Genomic DNA, 17,040 nt, shown 5'->3' with positions numbered 1-17,040 from the left:
CTCCCCCCTCACCACATGAATGGTACCACTCGGGATAGTCAGTCGACCTGTCTCCTTACTGTCCTCCTTCATGTCGGACACCTGTGCGCCCAGTTGGCCGTGTCCCCTTGAACTGGGCGTTCATAAAACTGAATACAACTCTAAACCAAACCTGCAGCACCAGTTGTTGAGCTCAGTGGAGCAAAACAGGCAAAACAGGATGATTATTTCAAAGGTTACTGCACAACAGCTAGTTTGTAAAACATGTTTGATGATTATGGTTTATTAATAATAATGTGTGGCACTGATTCAGCGTATTCCTTGTTTTTTTTTTTTTTTTTAGCTTTATTTTTCTGTGCTGTTTTTGCAAGTACTGCCTACTTTGTTCTATTTTAGCCACTCATGTATCAAAAAGTTCAGCTCATTCAGAAGAGGGGTGCCGGGACTGTTGGTTTTAGTCACGTTGACTTTACTTGAAAATTTTGCACACGGAAAAACATTGAAATCTTTTAGTTTCAGTTTTGTCAAAACCATTGTTACATGCTCAGTTTTTGTGTCCTTTTGCTGGGTTCTGCTTCTTGTAGCTTTAACAGCTCAACTTCTTCAGTAAGTTTTAGCAGCCATTTAGCACTCACTCTGCATTTTTCACAGAGAATAGAATTTGTCTTGTTATAGTTTTTTTTTGTTATATTGACATAATGGGAATCTTTGGTGTTAGAAGCTGTTTTTTCTGCTGTGGACCTTGTAAATAGAAGCAGATGTTCCTTTTGTGCCATTGCACAGATATGAGGAAATGATCATTTTTCTTCACCTGAACAATTTACAGGCCAATGTGGGATTGAGAAATGTGAATAATAAATAGAAACAACGGATATATCAGTTCCCTTATTTGAAATGTTTACATGGTACTTCACACGCTTTAATATATATATATATATATATATATATATATATATATAAATATATGCCTTAGATTTCAGAAGCTAAATCATAATGGAGTTTTAAAGGTTTGGTTTTTATATTTGTTTCAAGTAGTTACAGGAAAAAGGCAAAAATGAAAGAGTACCGAATACAGAGTACATTAAAATCATGAAAGCATAAATATAATAAAGATAAAAATGGGACATTCTTAAAGGACATTGTTCCAACATTTTCCATTTTAAAAGCAGAATAATCAAGGGTTAGAACTCTTTTGGCTTTGCATAAACAGCAAACCTTGATGCAATCAAGCACAACATAATCAAATCCGTAAATGAGTGAAGTGAAACTTGGTTGTCAATTATAATTGCACAGATGTTCTTAAAGTTACTTTTTAATGGACTGGATTCAGGGCTGTAAGCCAAGAAAATAATAAAATGCTCCCAGCAACATTTGTTCTATCAGGAATTAACGTTTGCTATGTTTGAACCACAACTAATTTATTTATTCGAAGATTTATTTCATGTCATTTTACAATTTGAAAACATGAGAAGGTCTTGGTGTCCAAGTGGAACAGAGTCCTTGTTCATGCCTATAAGAATGAACATTTTCTCATAGAAGTTTCAATAGAAATCAGCAGAGACATTATTAACGGGCCGAGAACAACACAGACAGCAGCACCATGCAGGATGTAGTCATGAGACTGAGCTTGTGACTTCCTCCATCTGTAGCAGATGTGATCGTTGTTGAAGCAGGTGTGGTCGATGTTGAAAAAGCTGTGGTTGTTGTTGGAGCTGCTGTGGTATTTGTTGAATCAGCTGTAGTTGAGGCTACTGTTGTTGGTCGTTGAAGCAACCATTGCAGTTGTTTGGGGAACAAAACAAACTTCAGTTTCATTAGCACCACATTTCATTTTATATTTTTGTTAATAAGCCATAACATTATGAACACCATAAATAGCCATTTCTTTCTTTTCTTCTTTTTTTTTTATGCCAACACAAATTTCCCCAATAAAGCCATATATTGTACATCACCTAGTAGAATCACTAGAATTTGTATGATCCATCCAGACTTCATTCTGGTTTTGTTTTAATCTGCAAAATAAAATAAGAGAGAGAGTTTTGAAGTTACACGTCAACCGCTTTTGAAGGATGTTTTCAGAAAAAATAAATAAAAAATTACATTTGTCAGAGGAATATATTAGTCTGAGGAAATGTAAAACCACAAAAATATTTACATTTTTTCCTTTTGAATGTTTTCCTTTTTAATGTTAAAAAGTTTAATTAGATAAACTAGTATAAATACAGTGAGTTACAAACGTGAACAAATGCACTTACCTGAAACCTGAAATATACACAGTAAAGTTTTTAATTAAGTGTCCCCAATTTAACCTTTTAATCTTAAGTGACCCCCCCAGACCTTATTAGGAACAAATATACAATACCTGTTGATAGTCTGATATGTAACCTTCCTCTGCTTGGCTGCTCTGTGAAATGATGGTGAAACCTACTGGTACTTTGGGTTTTATAACACCCTGCTTATGTAGATGAGACAAAAACAGGTTTTTTTCATCTTGAGCCCCTATTCAAAAAAGGTAATTGTGAAAAAAAGGTAACAGGAAATTATGCACACATAGGAAACGTGCATGTTTTCCATTCCATTTTGCATTCTTATTTGAATTCAGAAACACTTATTTGAACCAGCTCTTCACCCTTGCAAAAATATATGAGGGTTTGTGCTGTAAAGCAAGGTCCATTTCCAAAGTCAGAATCTAAATGCGTAAAAGTTAATTTAATAACTCATGGAAACAGCAGCTGAAATCAAGCACATTACAGGATTTCTGAGATAACTGCTGCAGATTGACTCTCATGTACACTGCTCAGCACTTGCAGGGCCTTGATGCAATCTTTCACTTTTTTGCACAAATCTTAGTCCAGTGGTCTCCAACCCTGGTCCTCCAGGGCCACTATCCTGCATGTTTTACTTGTTTCTCTGCTCCAACACACTTGATTTGAATCAATGGGTGATTAACAAGCTTCTGCAGAACAAGAAGAGGTGATTTAACCACTGAATCAGGTGTGTTGGAGCAGGGAAACAAGTAACACATGCAGAATAGTGGCCCTCGAGGACCAGGATTGGAGACCCCTGTCTTAGTCTCTGGACTCTTTATTGGGTAAGTGTAGTAAGTTTTATTGCTCTGCTGGTTTCTGGATCAGAGGAACAGACTTTGTGCTGGGCTCTTAACAAGTACATAAGATCTCCAGTCTTCAGTTGACCCCCCCAGAGACCATTCAAGAAATGGGACATGGGGTTCACTGGATGACATGATAGAGGCACCTCGTACAGTGATCCCTTCACTAACAATACAAATAAAAACTGAACACACTGAACACAGTAAAGAAGAATTTGAAAAATAAAGAGAAACAATGTCTGAACATAAGAGTTTATTTAATTGAAACACCAAAGTAATATTTGACTATTGAATATTAAGACAACAGAAGCTGGTTATTACAGTAATCTAAGTGTAAAATTTTGCTTTTAAATTTAGAAAAGTTTAAGCTTTTCTTCAATGATTTTATAAACAGATAGAAAGAAAAAGAATCATGAATATAGAAGGTTCTTTATCATTAATACATGTAAAAGAAAAAACAGTACTTCATTGTACAATATATTAAGATATATTAATTTTTTTTACTTGTTTAAATAGTTAGCATTTACAGGTATTTGCATAAATAGCTTCACCAACTAAGCAGCCCTTCAGAACCCATCTTCATTTTCACTTTAAATAATTATGAACCACATTACCGCCACATTAAGACTTTGACAAAACTCATTTTTAAAACTTATTTTCAAAAGTGTTCCTCTCATTTACTGGATTGCAAGGCCATCAGATAGAGTAAAAAATTTCAACATAGCTTTTTTGTCATCATAGATTTAGATGTCATTATAGATTTACATTTTTACTTTTAATTTTTCATCATCCCTTAATGATTTCTGTGAACCATACCTGTATTTTTATTTGTTTATTTCAAATTTCAGTCCTTTCTGGACACAAGAAAACAACCATTTATGTAAAGGTCTCGATTTCTAATTTAAATTAAGTCAGCATTAAATGTTATTTATTTGGATTTCCACCAGAAATCAGCAGAGATGTTAGTGCTGGCTTGACAGTAACCATGACAACAGCACCATGCAGAACGCAGTGATGAGGCTCATCTGGTGGCTCACCCCACTTGAGTATTCTGTAAATGTTAAGAAAAGAAAAGAAAACAGTTCTTTAGCAATTTGTTCAAATGATAATCATATTTTTGTGTTTTTTTTTTTAACATGAACTTATTTTTGCTTACGTATGCCATTTGCAAAACACGTAGCGTTCAGGTCAATGTTGAAGTCTGTGACGTTTGAAGCAGCATTAGCCAACTCTCTTCCAATTTCAGTAACAGTAAGATCCATGTGGTTGTTTATTGATCCATTGCTGCAAAAACAATGAAAAATGAAATCATTTGTTCAAATTTATTATCAAAAATCTTAAAATTTTATCAGCACGCAGTAAGAAATTACCTGAATGAAACCCCATCGAAAGAGCAAAATGTTTTAAATGGTTGTCGGTAGTATGGCTCGAGCTGCAGAAGGGAAAAAAAGTGAATATTTGCAAAATTTTAAAGTTTCGTGCTTCAATACATAAAAGCAATTATTTCAACATATGTAAAATTCTGAGAAACAGACTTACTGTTGACTGGATAAGTGTAGCTAGATTGTTGAATGAAGTAGATGATTGATTCGTTAGATCAGCTGTAAATGTAAACGTCATTTGCCTCGTTGTTTTTGCCTCAACAGTTGTTCCTGGGTTAGATGTTACTGCATTGGTTGCTGTATTTGTAGCAGATGAAGCTGTGGTCGAAGCATTGGTTGCTGTATTTGTAGTTGATGAAGCTGTGGTCGTAGCATTGCTTGCTGCAGCATTTGAAGTTGGGGCTACAGTTGTTGTTACAAAAGCAACTGTGAACACAAAAAAGAAATCTAATGTAAAAAATGGGAAAAAAAGGTGTTGTCATATTTGTTTTGAAGAAAAAAACTAAGCAACAAACAAAATAGAGAGGGTAAAAATAACTTGGTGGTAAGTGATCTGAGCAATGTTTGTCATGTTTAAAATGAGTGAGTAAAAGCTGCTAGTCATATAAGGGATGGGAAAATAAATATCTCATGACTTGGAAAGAAAAAGTTAGTGAAGGCAGTAACAGTTTTTTTTTTAAAAAAGCACAAAAACAATAACTACTTAGAAGAAAGGAATTGTATTTTTTTCTTTTCTTCTTCTTTTTTTATTCCAACACAAATTTCCCCAATAAAGCCATATATTGTACATCACCTAGTAGAATCACTAGAATTGATATGATCCATCCAGACTTCATTCTGGTTTTGTTTTAATCTGCAAAATAAAATAACAGAGAGCGTTTTGAAGTTACACGTCAACCCCTTTAGTAGAGTCAAGATTTATGCTTATGAATATGGATATGTCTGGTTCTCCCAGATGTAGTATTTCATGTTTTGACCATGATGGATGTGGATATCATTAAATAGAAATGTCTTCAAGTATGATTTAAATATTGCATCCTTACTAGGGTTAGCTGGCTGGGGAGCACGCAAAGGCTTGACATCAGTGCTAATAAAGGCCTCACGAAGCCTCAGTGTTAAAACTGAGGCCTCGTGTGTCATTTTGACCAAAGGACAGCTAAAGTCTGCAGATGTTATCTCACACATGAACTAACAACATGCTCATCAGTGCTTTCAAACTGTGTCATGACGGCGCAAAGTTTGCACAGTTTGGGAACGGTATTGTAAGTTCGGTGTCACGTTCAGACACCTGCATAAAATGTAACCTCAGCAAGGCTGTGGAAAGTTATTGTGTGAAAGGAAATACCAGGAAATTATGCACACATAGGAAACATGTACGTTTCCATTCCATTGTGCATTCTGATTTGAATGCAGAAACATATACCATTCAAATTTTTCAAATAACAACAGTGCGCCTTATAGTCTGGAGCGCCTCATATATTGTAAGAAGTCGTAATGTTTTAGTACGACTTCTGTAAACTACAATGCTGCACCGCTTGCAGCCTTAGGACCCCACATACTTGGGCGTACTCCGTGAGCCGTGTGGACTCTGGGTGGACTATCTGCGGACAGTTGATACTTCATATTCCACCGTGCAGATTGCCTAAAATTCTCCCATGACAACCTTCAGTCATGGCATCACCAGATGAGGAGGAAGGTATCGCTTGCCTTTTAGCTTTAAAACAAAAACAAAAGAAGGTGCCTTAAGCCCCATTTCTTCACCACCAGGGCAGCCACCGCACACCTGCCAGTGCTACACAGAGAGTGGTGGTCACGCTGCGCCGTGGCGCCGATTCTCACCTGAGAGCGGTTGGTGTTGCACACAAAACAGTTTGATGTGAACACCGTTTCGCCCAGGGCAGTTTAATGTGCGACACAGAGAACGCGTATGCGGGCATAAAAATTGATCTTTGCGCAAATGTGTCCAGCAGATGTCTGCTTCGAGTCCGCGTTGGGTCGGCACGGACCTCCGCGGAGTGAAGTACGCCCGAGTATGTGGTGGCCTTTACGTCGGTGCAGTATTCTCTGAAAAGACAGGGGGCTGTTTTGTTTCGCTTAATGCGCCTTATAGTCCGGTGTGCCTTATATATGAGAAAAGTTCGAAAATGGACCATTCATTGTCAGTGCGTCTTATAATCTAGTGTGCTCTATAGTGCAGAAAATATGGTATTTGATTAAAAAAAGCTGCTCATATGTGATTTTTGAAATGATACCTTGCATCATATTTTAGGTGTGACTGTAATTCAGAAAAACACTGAAGTTCTGAGCTCATTTTTGTGTTTGTTGTGGTTTCACTTTAATTTACTGTACTGTGAAAAACTCTCGAGACATCCCTCATTTCTTTAGATTTTGCCAAGGGACCAGGCTTTCTTTAATTGTATGACTTGAAAAAAGAAGTAAACAAAGAAGTCTGTATGTGTTTTGCTTGAGTTAGTTTGGATCAGACTCTTTCTCTTAAAATGAACATAAAAAGTCCCTTTAAAAGCATTACTTCATATGTATAGGTACTTTTAGACCACAGGTGTGAAGGACCAAAGTGCAGACATTGTTAGGATCTTGGTTTTTTTATTTTGTTTTGTCTTCATGTTTCAGTTTGAGTTTATTGTTTGTGTTATTTAGTTGTCTCTTCCCTGTGCCTCAGCCACCATTCACTTCTCCTCAGTCACACTCTCTCTCTTCCCTGTTCTCACCCATCTACACCTGCCTCTAGCTCCATAATCATCTCACCTGTGTCCACTTCCACTAATCACCCTCTGCTTTTAAAACCCAGTCACTTTCCACATTTCCTTGCTGATTCATTGTCACACTTTGCCTCCCTGATGTGCTGTCCTTCCGTTTGCTCGTGTCTCGTCGTCTCCCATTGGTTCATCTCTTGTCTCAGGTCTGTTCAGGTTTCGTTTAGTTAGTTAATGTTTTTCCATTTAGTTTAGGTTTTGCTGCCACGTCAGCCTTTGTTTTGGTTTGCCTTTTATTTCTAAATAAATTAGTTTTTTTTTTCAATATAAGTCTGCGCTCAGGGTTCGCCTCCTTCCACCCCGATCATGACAGACATGTCTTTCCAAAGTCGATTTTATCTGGTTTCACGAGTCACAGGTGAGGGTCTGGATAGCTCCTCTATCAGAGAACTCTGCAGAGTATTTTATTTTGCAGCTGTATGCGGTTCAATGATGACAGTGGGCATGAAAAAAAGAGCTGGATCAGCCTTATCCAAGCCTGGCAGGGCTCGTCAAAAGGTTCTTGGTTGGCTTCATAATTAAACGCAGGACTCACAGATTGACAGCTGGAAAAACTTTATTTGAACAATTCAAATTTAAAACGGAAGACACTGGTAGACATTCGGACTCAAAACCGTTTTCTCTGGCTACATTTGCAATTTTTGACCTCAGAAATAACACTGAATCTAAAGCAATCTTTGTTGATTGTTACAACATTCTTTAATTGATTTTTATCCCTAGATTGTGGAAACAAGTTTTTGGGTCTTTTATTAATATTTAAAGGTATAAGTTGCTTGTTTTTTCATAAGGCCATGCAGCGATGCAGTGAAAGAGAGTAAGAGAACCCATAAACATGAGACTTTACATATTTGTATTTCCTTTTAGATAACCAAGTTTTTTTTTTTACTTGATGTTAATCTCAAAATTTGGATTTGCATGCCATGAACATTCTGTGACGTTCAGTCCTCCTACTACTTCTGTGCCAATGAACAAAAAAATAAGGAAGTATTGTTTTTCTTCCTGAATTTTCCTATTTTATGAACCTGCGTGAGATCAACTACATGCAAAGGAGAGTTTAGAAACTAAAAGGAAACAATACTCGTCTGTACACAGAAGTTTACATAAATATAAATATGCAAAGACCTTTTTACGTGGCTAAAGCTGTGCTTTTTAAAGAAAGGATTTTAAGACCCTCAGGTCTTAATTTCCATGCAAAACAAAACATCATCATATCAGTAAAAATTGACATTTCTTTAGTAAGATTTCCAACAGAAATAAATCAAGATGCTATTGCTACCATGATAGTAGCCATGACAACAACACCATTAAAGTTGCAGTGATGAGGCTGATCTTGTGGCTGACTCTACTTGATTCATCTGTGACTGAAATAAAGTTAGTCAATGTTGAGTTTGCAGTAGTTGCTTTCTTTGAAGTAGTCACGTTATTGGTACGAGCATCTGTAGAGTTGCACCAACAAATACAAATTACACTTTCATATTGGGTAGTTGTAGCATTAGCAACTTCAGATACAGCAGTTGTTGTTAGTGAAGCATTTGGGATTGGAGCTGGGACAATTGTGATAGTTGACTGAGCAATAGTTGTTGGAGGAGTAAATGTAGTAGTTGTCGGAGCAACTGCGGTTGTTGCTAACGAGGAAGTGATCATTGGGTTAGTTGCAGTTGTTATTGGATCAACTGTAGTTGTGGTTGCAGCAGCTGTTGTTGTTGCAGTAGGAGTTGCCAACGGAGATGTGGTTGTTGTGGGACAATTTGTGTTTGTCGTTGGAACAACTGTGGTTGCAGTTGAAGTAATTGTTGTTGCTGTAGCCACTCTGGTTGTTGGTAAAGGAACTGTCTTTGTTGATGGAGCAAATATTGCACCTGGTGTAGCAATCGGGGTTGTTGTTGCAGCAACTACAGTTGTTTGAGTTGTAGTAGTAGAAATTGTTGTAGTCATTGTGCGGTCAACTGCTGTTGTTTTTGAAACAAGAGTGGTTCTCGAAGCAGTAGTTATGTTTGAAGCAACTGTTGTTGTTTCTGAAGCAACTGGTGTTGTAGTTGTTGCAGCAACTGCAGTTGTTGAAGCAGTAGTAGTTATTGTTGGACCTTCGGTTATTGTAGTAGCATCTGTGCTTGATGTTGAAGCAACTTTATTTGTTGATGGAGCAACTGTGATTAATGAATCCATTCTGTGTGCGGTTGCATCAACTCTGTTTGTCAATGTAACACAGAGTGGTGTTGAAGCAACTGTTGTTGTTTCTGAAGCAACTGATGTTGTAGTTGTTGCAGCAACTGCAGATGTTGAAGCAGTAGTAGTAGTTGTTGTACCTTTGGTTATTGTAGTAGCATCTGTGCATGATATTGAAGCAACGTTGTTTGTTGATGGAGCAACTGTGGTTAATGAATCCATTCTGGGTGCGGTTGCATCAACTCCGTTTGTCACAGCAGAACAGATTGGTGTTAAAGCAACTGTTGTTGTTTCTGAAGCAACTGGTGTTGTCGTTGTTGCAGTAACTACAGTTGTTTGAGTTGTAGTAGTAGAAATTGTTGTAGTCATTGCGCGGTCAACTGCTGTTGTTTTTGAAACAAGAGTGGTTCTCGAAGCAGTAGTTGTTATGTTTGGAGCAACTGTTGGTGATTCTGAAGCAACTGTAGTTGTAGATAGAGCAGCAGTTGTGGGAGCAATTGTGGTTGTTGTTTTAGCTGTAAAACACACAAAAACAAAAGTAATAAATATTTGTGTGCTGTGCAAACCAATTTTTAGAGTTTCTAATTGGTGGATGAACTTCATTTATTTTACACAACACAATACGTTTACACTGATGTCAACAAACTGTTGTTTTTGGTTGTCAGTTTACACAATAGTTCATTCACTGCAAAATAAGTAATTTTGTTATAAAATGACATCTTTATTTTAAAGGTTTTTAATTTGTGATTAATCTTGTTGAGTTTTTTTTTAAAGATTTGTTGTTTATTATTACAGCTAGACCTAGACACATATCTGAATATAACACAACAACATTTGCACAAAATCATCATATTGTGGTTTGTAAACAATTTGTTTAGTAAATTCTTTAACCGGTGCCACACACTGTCTCCATTTATTTTATGACCTTTTATGTAATGAGTAATGTTGCGTTTGTGACTACATTTAAAGTCATTTACTTGACCGTCACATACATACGTTACCTGTTAGAATCACAAGAACCGAAATGATCTCTTTCCACCTCATTTTGATTTCACCTGAATCTGCAAAATCAAACATTACAAAGACTTTGTTCACTGAAGTTGCACATAAAATGGTTCTGCATCAGTTCCCAGAAGCATTTAGATTTCTATGCAGTGAATATTGGATTTCCTGTAAGCATATAGGTTCAACAACATTTACAACTCAGACACTGTTTAATGGTAATTATTTGATGATGTGTATTTTTAGGCACATTAATCTAATGATTGAATAAGTTATTTTGCCTTTAATGATGACAATGTCCTTAATATTAGAAGCTCATATTCTTACTTTTACTATGAAATTTACTAAACAGTTATTTCATCAAAACTTCCAAAAGGATTCATACTAATATGGAAATCCAGTACATACACATTTCTTTCCAAATATTTGAACATAAACTGACAATAAAATAGATTTAAAGAGTAAATAGTCAGATCGCAAACATTATTGGCACATTTACTTACAAGCTACAAACATGAGTAAATGTACTTACCCACAATAAGCTTTAAGATGAGAACTTCAAAAAACCAGTGTCCCACACATGCTTTTGCAATCCTTCGACCATAAGTGACACGTAAATATATATATTTTTTAAATTACAAAAACCTTTTCAGGAATTTTTAACAAAGTCAAAAGTCTGTCATATTCCTGGGTCAGATGAGTGGCTTCCTTGTTCATTTGCTTTGTAAAGTGAAGAGGAAATGTTCTGTTGCTGCTGTTAAAATAACATTAAACTATGTTAGTACAGTTTGTATGTCATAAAGCTGTTATTCAAAGCAGGCTTTTACAAGTCACGCAAACCTACCTAAACAGCAATACTTTTCAGGTAAAATGGTTGCCAAAAAAACAGACATCAATGTTTAGAAAAATCTTCTGTTAATTTATAAATAAAATACCACCCTTCAGGGCAAACTTAAAACTGTTAGGCAAATAGAATGAATATTTGACTTATAAGTAGAACCAGAGTAACAATACGGCAAATTTGATACAGGAATTTCTATCTATTACATTTATGTGAAATGCTCCCTAACAAAACAACACTAATGCAGTAGCTACGTTTAATATAAGTGATTACATGACATTTGTGTTCAAAATATTGTGTTGTGTTTATTATTTTTTTCATGACAGCAGAAGATCAATGAGACCGGACCAAGTTCTAGAAATACAGGGAAGTTTGTGTGCAGAAATAATAGGAAACTAACTGGAAGTAGAATCAAACATTTGGGTTTTGTTTTTTCTTAGAGATTTCTTTTGTATTCAGGGTTATTGTTTTTATGTTTTGTATTTGTATCGTTTCTGCCTCTTGTGTTCTGTCATCATTCACTTCTCCTCTGTTTATCTCTTGTCTTCCTGCCACGCCCATCTCCACCTGTTGCTAGTTGTAATCACTCACCTGTGCCCACTTCCCCTAATTACCCTCAGCTTTAAAACCTGGGCACTTTCTCCTCTTCCTCACTGGTTCATTGTCTCTAGTCTCTTGTTGTTCTCGTGCTTTTAGAAAATGTGTGTAAACAATTAAGAAAAACTGTAAATGGAGGTTGGGTGTAGTGCCTTTGGATCAATAGACCTTTATGTTTTTTTTTATAAGCAAATAAAAGGACCAGACAGTGGTTTTTATCTAGGGGGATCATATTACTTAGCCACCCTAAGAAAGTTTATACAGACAAGGAGAGTTCAGCTGACAGTCGAACTTCAGATTTAGGAGGGTTCATGTTTTTTTTAATTCTCGTTCTGGAACACTGAACCAGCTCTTCACCCTTGCAAAAACATATGAGGATGTGTGCTGCAAGAAAAGGTCCATTTCTGAAGACTTGCTTACAGGTTGAATGAATTGATTTGAATCAATGGGTGATTAACAGGCCTCTGCAGAACATGAAGAGGTGATTTAACCACTGAATCAGGTGTGTTGGAGCAGGGAAACAAGAAAAACATGTAGGATAGTGGCCCTCGAGGACCAGGATTGGAGACCCCTGTCTTAGTCTCTGGACTCTTTATTGGGTAAGTGTAGTAAATTTTATTGCTCTGCTGGGTTCTGGATCAGAGGAACAGACTTTGTGCTGGGCTCTTAACAAGTACATAAGATCTCCAGTTGACCCCCCCAGAGCACATTCAACAAATAGGACATGGGGTTTACTGGATGACGTAACGTAGACAGTGATCCCTTCACTAACAATACAAATAAAAACTGAACACAGTTGCCTGTAAAGAAGATTTTAAAAAAAGAGCAACAATGTCTGAACATAAGAGTTTATTTAATTGAAACACCAAAGTATTATTTGACTATTGAATATTAAGACGACAGAAGCTGGTTAATACAGTAATCTAAATGTAAAGTTTTGCTTTTAAATTTAGAAAAGTTGAAGTTTTTCTAGAAAGAAAAAGAATCATATAGAAGGTTCTTTATCATTAATACATTTAAAAGAAAAACAGTACTTCATTGTACAATATATTAAGATATATTAATTTTTTTTACTTGTTTAAATAATTAGCATTCACAGGTATTTGCATAAATAGCTTCACCAACTAAGCAGCCCTTCAGAACCCATCTTCATTTTCACTTTAAATAATTATGAACCACATTACCGCCACATTAAGACTTTGACAAAACTCATTTTTAAAACTCATTTTCAAAAGTGCTCAAAGTTGTTCCTCTCATTTACTGGATTGCAAGGCCGTCAGATAGAGTAAAAAATTTTAACAAAGCTTTTTTGTCATCATAGATTTCGATGACATTATAGATTTACATTTTTACTTTTAATTTTTCATCATCCCTTAATGATTTCTGTGAACCATACCTGTATTTTTATTTATTTCAAATTTCAGTCCTTTCTGGACACAAGAAAATGACCATTTTTGTAAAGGTCTTGATTTCTAATTTAAACTGAGTCAGCATTAAATGTTATTTATTTGGATTTCCACCAGACATCAGCAGAGGCGTTAGTGCTGGCTTGACAGTAACCATGACAACAGCACCATGCAGAACGCAGTAATGAGGCTCATCTGGTGGCTCACCCCACTTGAGTATTCTGTAAATGTTAAGAAAAGAAAAGAAAACAGTTCTTTAGCAATTTGTTCAAATGATAATCATATTTTTGTTTTTTTTTTTAAAACCCACAAAAAAAAACATGAACTTATTTTTGCTTACGTATGCCATCCACAAAAATAGCGTTCAGGTCAATGTTGAAGGCCGTGACGTTTGAAGCAGCATCAGCCAAAACTCTTCCAATTTCAGTGACATTAGGAACGTATCTTGATGCAAATCGAAGGTCCATGTGGTTGATTATTGATCCATTGCTGCAAAAACAATGAAACATGAAATCATTTGTTCAAATTTATTATCAAAGATCTTAAAATTTTATTAGCACGCAGTAAGAAATTACCTGAAAGAAACCACATCCAAAGAGCGGAATGTGTTAAATGGTCGTCGGTAGTATGGCTCGAGCTGCAAAAGGAAAAAAAGTGAATATTTGCAAAATTTTAAAGTCTTGTGCCTCAAAACATAAAAGCAATTATTTCAACATAGGTAAAATTTATTCACAAAGCTTCCTAAGTCATACAGATACACATGAGCTCAACTTCTCTTATAAAATGTATTGGCAAATGCTTCTCTTTAAACCCCAAAACACACAAAGAAATCTAAATTTGGAAGTTGGAAAGATGTTGATGGTTTAAGATACTAAACATTTTCTAGACTGTTGGTTTTTACGTTGTGTCCCAAGGGTTTTCTCGATCCCGCTTTCTACTAGATTTAGGCTTCAAATCTAGATACAAATAATCTTAGTGTTACTCTGTGAGATATATACAGTATATATGTGTGTGTTATATTTTTGTTGTTTTCTCCTCACGATTCACTCAATTATTATTTTCTAGAGATACGGTTAAATTGATGTGTTTGCAAAAAAAAAAAAGGATACTTCAAGTATGATTCTAAGAAAACATATTTTTTGTAAAACTATCAAGTAAACATTTGGCTATGATGAGATTCTGAGAAACAGGCTTACCTTTGACTTGATAAGTGCAGCTCGATTCTTGAATGAAGTAGATGATTGATTCTTTAGATCAGCTGTAAATGTCTCTCCAGCAGACCTAAACCTCAGACGCCTCGTTGTTATTGCCTCAACAGTTGTTGTTGTTGTAGTGGTGGTTGTTGCTGTTGTTTCTGGGTTAGATGTCACTGCAGTAGGACCTACATTTGTTGCAGATGAAGCTGTGGTCGTAGCATTGGTAGCTAGATTGGTCACAGTAGTCGTGGCACTGGTAGCATTAGTGGGTGCACCTGTGATTGCTGCAGTTGTATTTCCAGAAACTGCAGCATTTGAAGTTGGGGCTACGGTTGTTGTTACAGGAGCAACTGTGAACACAAAAAAGAAATCTAATGTAAAAAATGGGGAAAAAAAGGTGTTGTCATATTTGTTTTGAAGAAAAAAACTAAGCAACAAACAAAATAGCGAGGGTAAAAATAACTGTAATTTTTAAAATGAGTGAGTAAAAGCTGCTAGCCATATAAGGGATGGAAAAACTTGGGAAGAAAAAGTTAGTGAGGGCAGTAACTATTTTTTTTTAAATAGCACAAAAACAATAACTACTTGGAAGAGAATCTCTTTAAACCGGTTGTTTATAAGGAAAAAAAATATCTATAGAGGACAATATTAGCAAATAGAAAATATATCAATATTTCTGATGGCATATATTTACCTATTTTCATGAAGCGTTTGAACACTTTTTACATACCTTCTACTGTGATAGAGCCAGGGGTAAAGGTAACGTTGTAGGTGGCATTGGTATCAGCCGCAGCCTCTACTAAGGTTTCTTTAACCTCTGAAGCATCTGGGATTTGTTCAGTTGGTGTGGTTTTATTAAACTTTATCCCTACTTCTGCTTCCGTACCATTCATTCTTATTATGACAGATCTACAAGAAACAAATGCATAAAGTTTAAACAAACATACAGAACATTTATGAACAATTACAAATTTGTAGAATTTATATATATATATATATTTTTTTTCTCTGAATAACATACCAGATACTGTATCATTATGACTTGGCTTACAAAAACAAATTAAGTGTGGTATAAGTCAGTGAAACCTTACCTAAATGCAATAACATAACAAAGAATGTAGCGTGGACCATATTTAGTACGGTAGATTTTGTCAAACTGTGAAAAAAAAAAAAAAAAACGAAAGCAAAAAACATTAGACTAAAAGTTTTTAAGGTTTTAAAAAAAATACACATTCAGTTTATACAATTTTACTAAGATGTTTTTATGTAACACTTACCGTTGCACACACTCTTTTTTCAAGATTTTTAAACTCTTTGCTGTTCTTGTCTTTAAGTGGTTCAACAAAAAGTTCTACAATAGTTGCTGCAACCACAAAGGCTGAGGGAACTACAGGAGTAGGAGTTGTAGAAGTTGTGGTTGCTGTTGGAGCAGCTGTGGTTGTGGTTGGGGCAGCTGTGGTTGTATTTGGGGGAGGCGTGGTTGCTGATGGAGCAGCTGTGGTTGTGGTTGGAGCAGGTGTGTTTGTGTTTGGAGCAGCTGTGGTTGTGTTTGGAGCAGTTGTGGTTGGAGCAGCTGTGGTTGTTGTTGGTGCAGCTGTGGTTGATGATGGAGCAGCTGTGGTTGTTGTTGGGGCAGCTGTGGTTGTGTTTGGAGCAGCTGTGGTTGTTGTCGGGGCAGCTGTGGTTGTTGTTGCTGCAGCTGTGGTTGCTGATGGACCAGCTGTGGTTGCTGTTGCAAGTGTGGTTGTTACTGGGGCAGTAATGGTTGTTGTGGGAGCAGAGGTTGTTGGAGCAGCTGTGTTTGTTGTTAAGGCAGTTGTAGATGTGGTTGTTGTTTGAGAAGCTGAGGTTGTTGTTGCATCTGTGTTTGTTGGGGCAGTTGTAGCAGTTGCTGAAGCAGCTATAGCTGTTGCTGAAGAAGCTATAGTTGTTGCTGAAACAACTGTGGTTGTCGTTAAGGCAGCAGCTGTAGTTGTTGGAACACGTGTGGTTGTGATTGGAGAAGTTAGCATAGCTGTGGTTGTTGTCAGGGCAGGAATTGTTGTTTTAGAGGCAGCACTTGTTGAAGCATCTGGGTTTAATGTTGTTAGGGCTGTTGTGGTTGTTGGGGAAGCTGTGGATAATGTTAGGGCATTTGTGGTTGTTGTTGTTTCTGGCACAATTGTGGTAGTTGCTGAAGCAGATGTGGCTGTTGTTGGTGCAGCTGTGGTTGCTGATGGAGCAGCTGTGGTTGTGTATGGAGCAGCTGTGGTTGTGGTTGGAGCAGCTGTGGTTGTTGTCGGGGCAGCTGTGGTTGTTGTCGGGGCATCTGTAGTTGTTGTTGGTGCAGCTGTGGTTGATGATGGAGCAGCTATGGTTGTGTTTGGAGCAGCTGTGGTTGTAGTTGGAGGAGCTGTGGTTGTTGTCGGGGCAGCTGTGGTTGGGGCATCTGTGGTTGTTTTTGGTGAAGCTGTGGTTGATGATGGAGCAGCTGTGGTTGTTGTCGGGGCATCTGTAGTTGTTGTTGGTGCAGCTGTGGTTGATGATGGAGCAGCTGTGGTTGTTGTTGGGGCAGCTGTGGTTGTGTTTGGAGCAGTTGTGGTTGTAGT

At 36.8% G+C, this 17,040-nt stretch overlaps 1 protein-coding gene and 1 long non-coding RNA gene across 2 annotated transcripts; both read right to left on the bottom strand.

Annotated features, from left to right (window-relative positions):
- Window positions 1–1,275: 1,275 nt before the first annotated feature.
- Window positions 1,276–2,393, bottom strand: LOC112451475. Its single transcript, XR_003040300.2, has 3 exons — window positions 2,342–2,393; window positions 1,932–1,991; window positions 1,276–1,730 (listed from the first exon to the last, which is right to left on the bottom strand). It is a non-coding gene; the product is annotated as an uncharacterized LOC112451475 (long non-coding RNA).
- Window positions 2,394–8,117: 5,724 nt separating this feature from the next.
- Window positions 8,118–11,144, bottom strand: LOC119617228 (mucin-5AC-like). Its single transcript, XM_037976694.1, has 3 exons — window positions 10,945–11,144; window positions 10,412–10,471; window positions 8,118–9,925 (listed from the first exon to the last, which is right to left on the bottom strand). Exons 2-3 carry the CDS (start codon window positions 10,452–10,454, stop codon window positions 8,517–8,519), a joined length of 1,452 nt encoding a protein of 483 aa, XP_037832622.1. The 5' UTR covers window positions 10,455–10,471; window positions 10,945–11,144; the 3' UTR covers window positions 8,118–8,516.
- Between the last annotated feature and the right edge of the window lie 5,896 nt (window positions 11,145–17,040).

This window comes from Kryptolebias marmoratus, linkage group LG7 (assembly GCF_001649575.2).
Source record: "Kryptolebias marmoratus isolate JLee-2015 linkage group LG7, ASM164957v2, whole genome shotgun sequence".
NCBI lineage: Eukaryota > Metazoa > Chordata > Actinopteri > Cyprinodontiformes > Rivulidae > Kryptolebias > Kryptolebias marmoratus.
Note: the sequence above shows the minus strand (reverse complement) of the source record. Positions and strands in the feature narration are given on the sequence as shown.

What these genes read in the sequence shown, in the direction of transcription:
- LOC119617228 (XM_037976694.1), bottom strand. Translation starts at nt 10,454, where the DNA reads ATGAGGTGGAAAGAGATCATTTCGGTTCTTGTGATTCTAACAG. An exon ending in GGTTCTTGTGATTCTAACAG is followed by an intron (nt 9,926 to 10,411) that starts GTAACGTATGTA and finishes TGTGTTTTACAG; the next exon opens with CTAAAACAACAACCACAATT.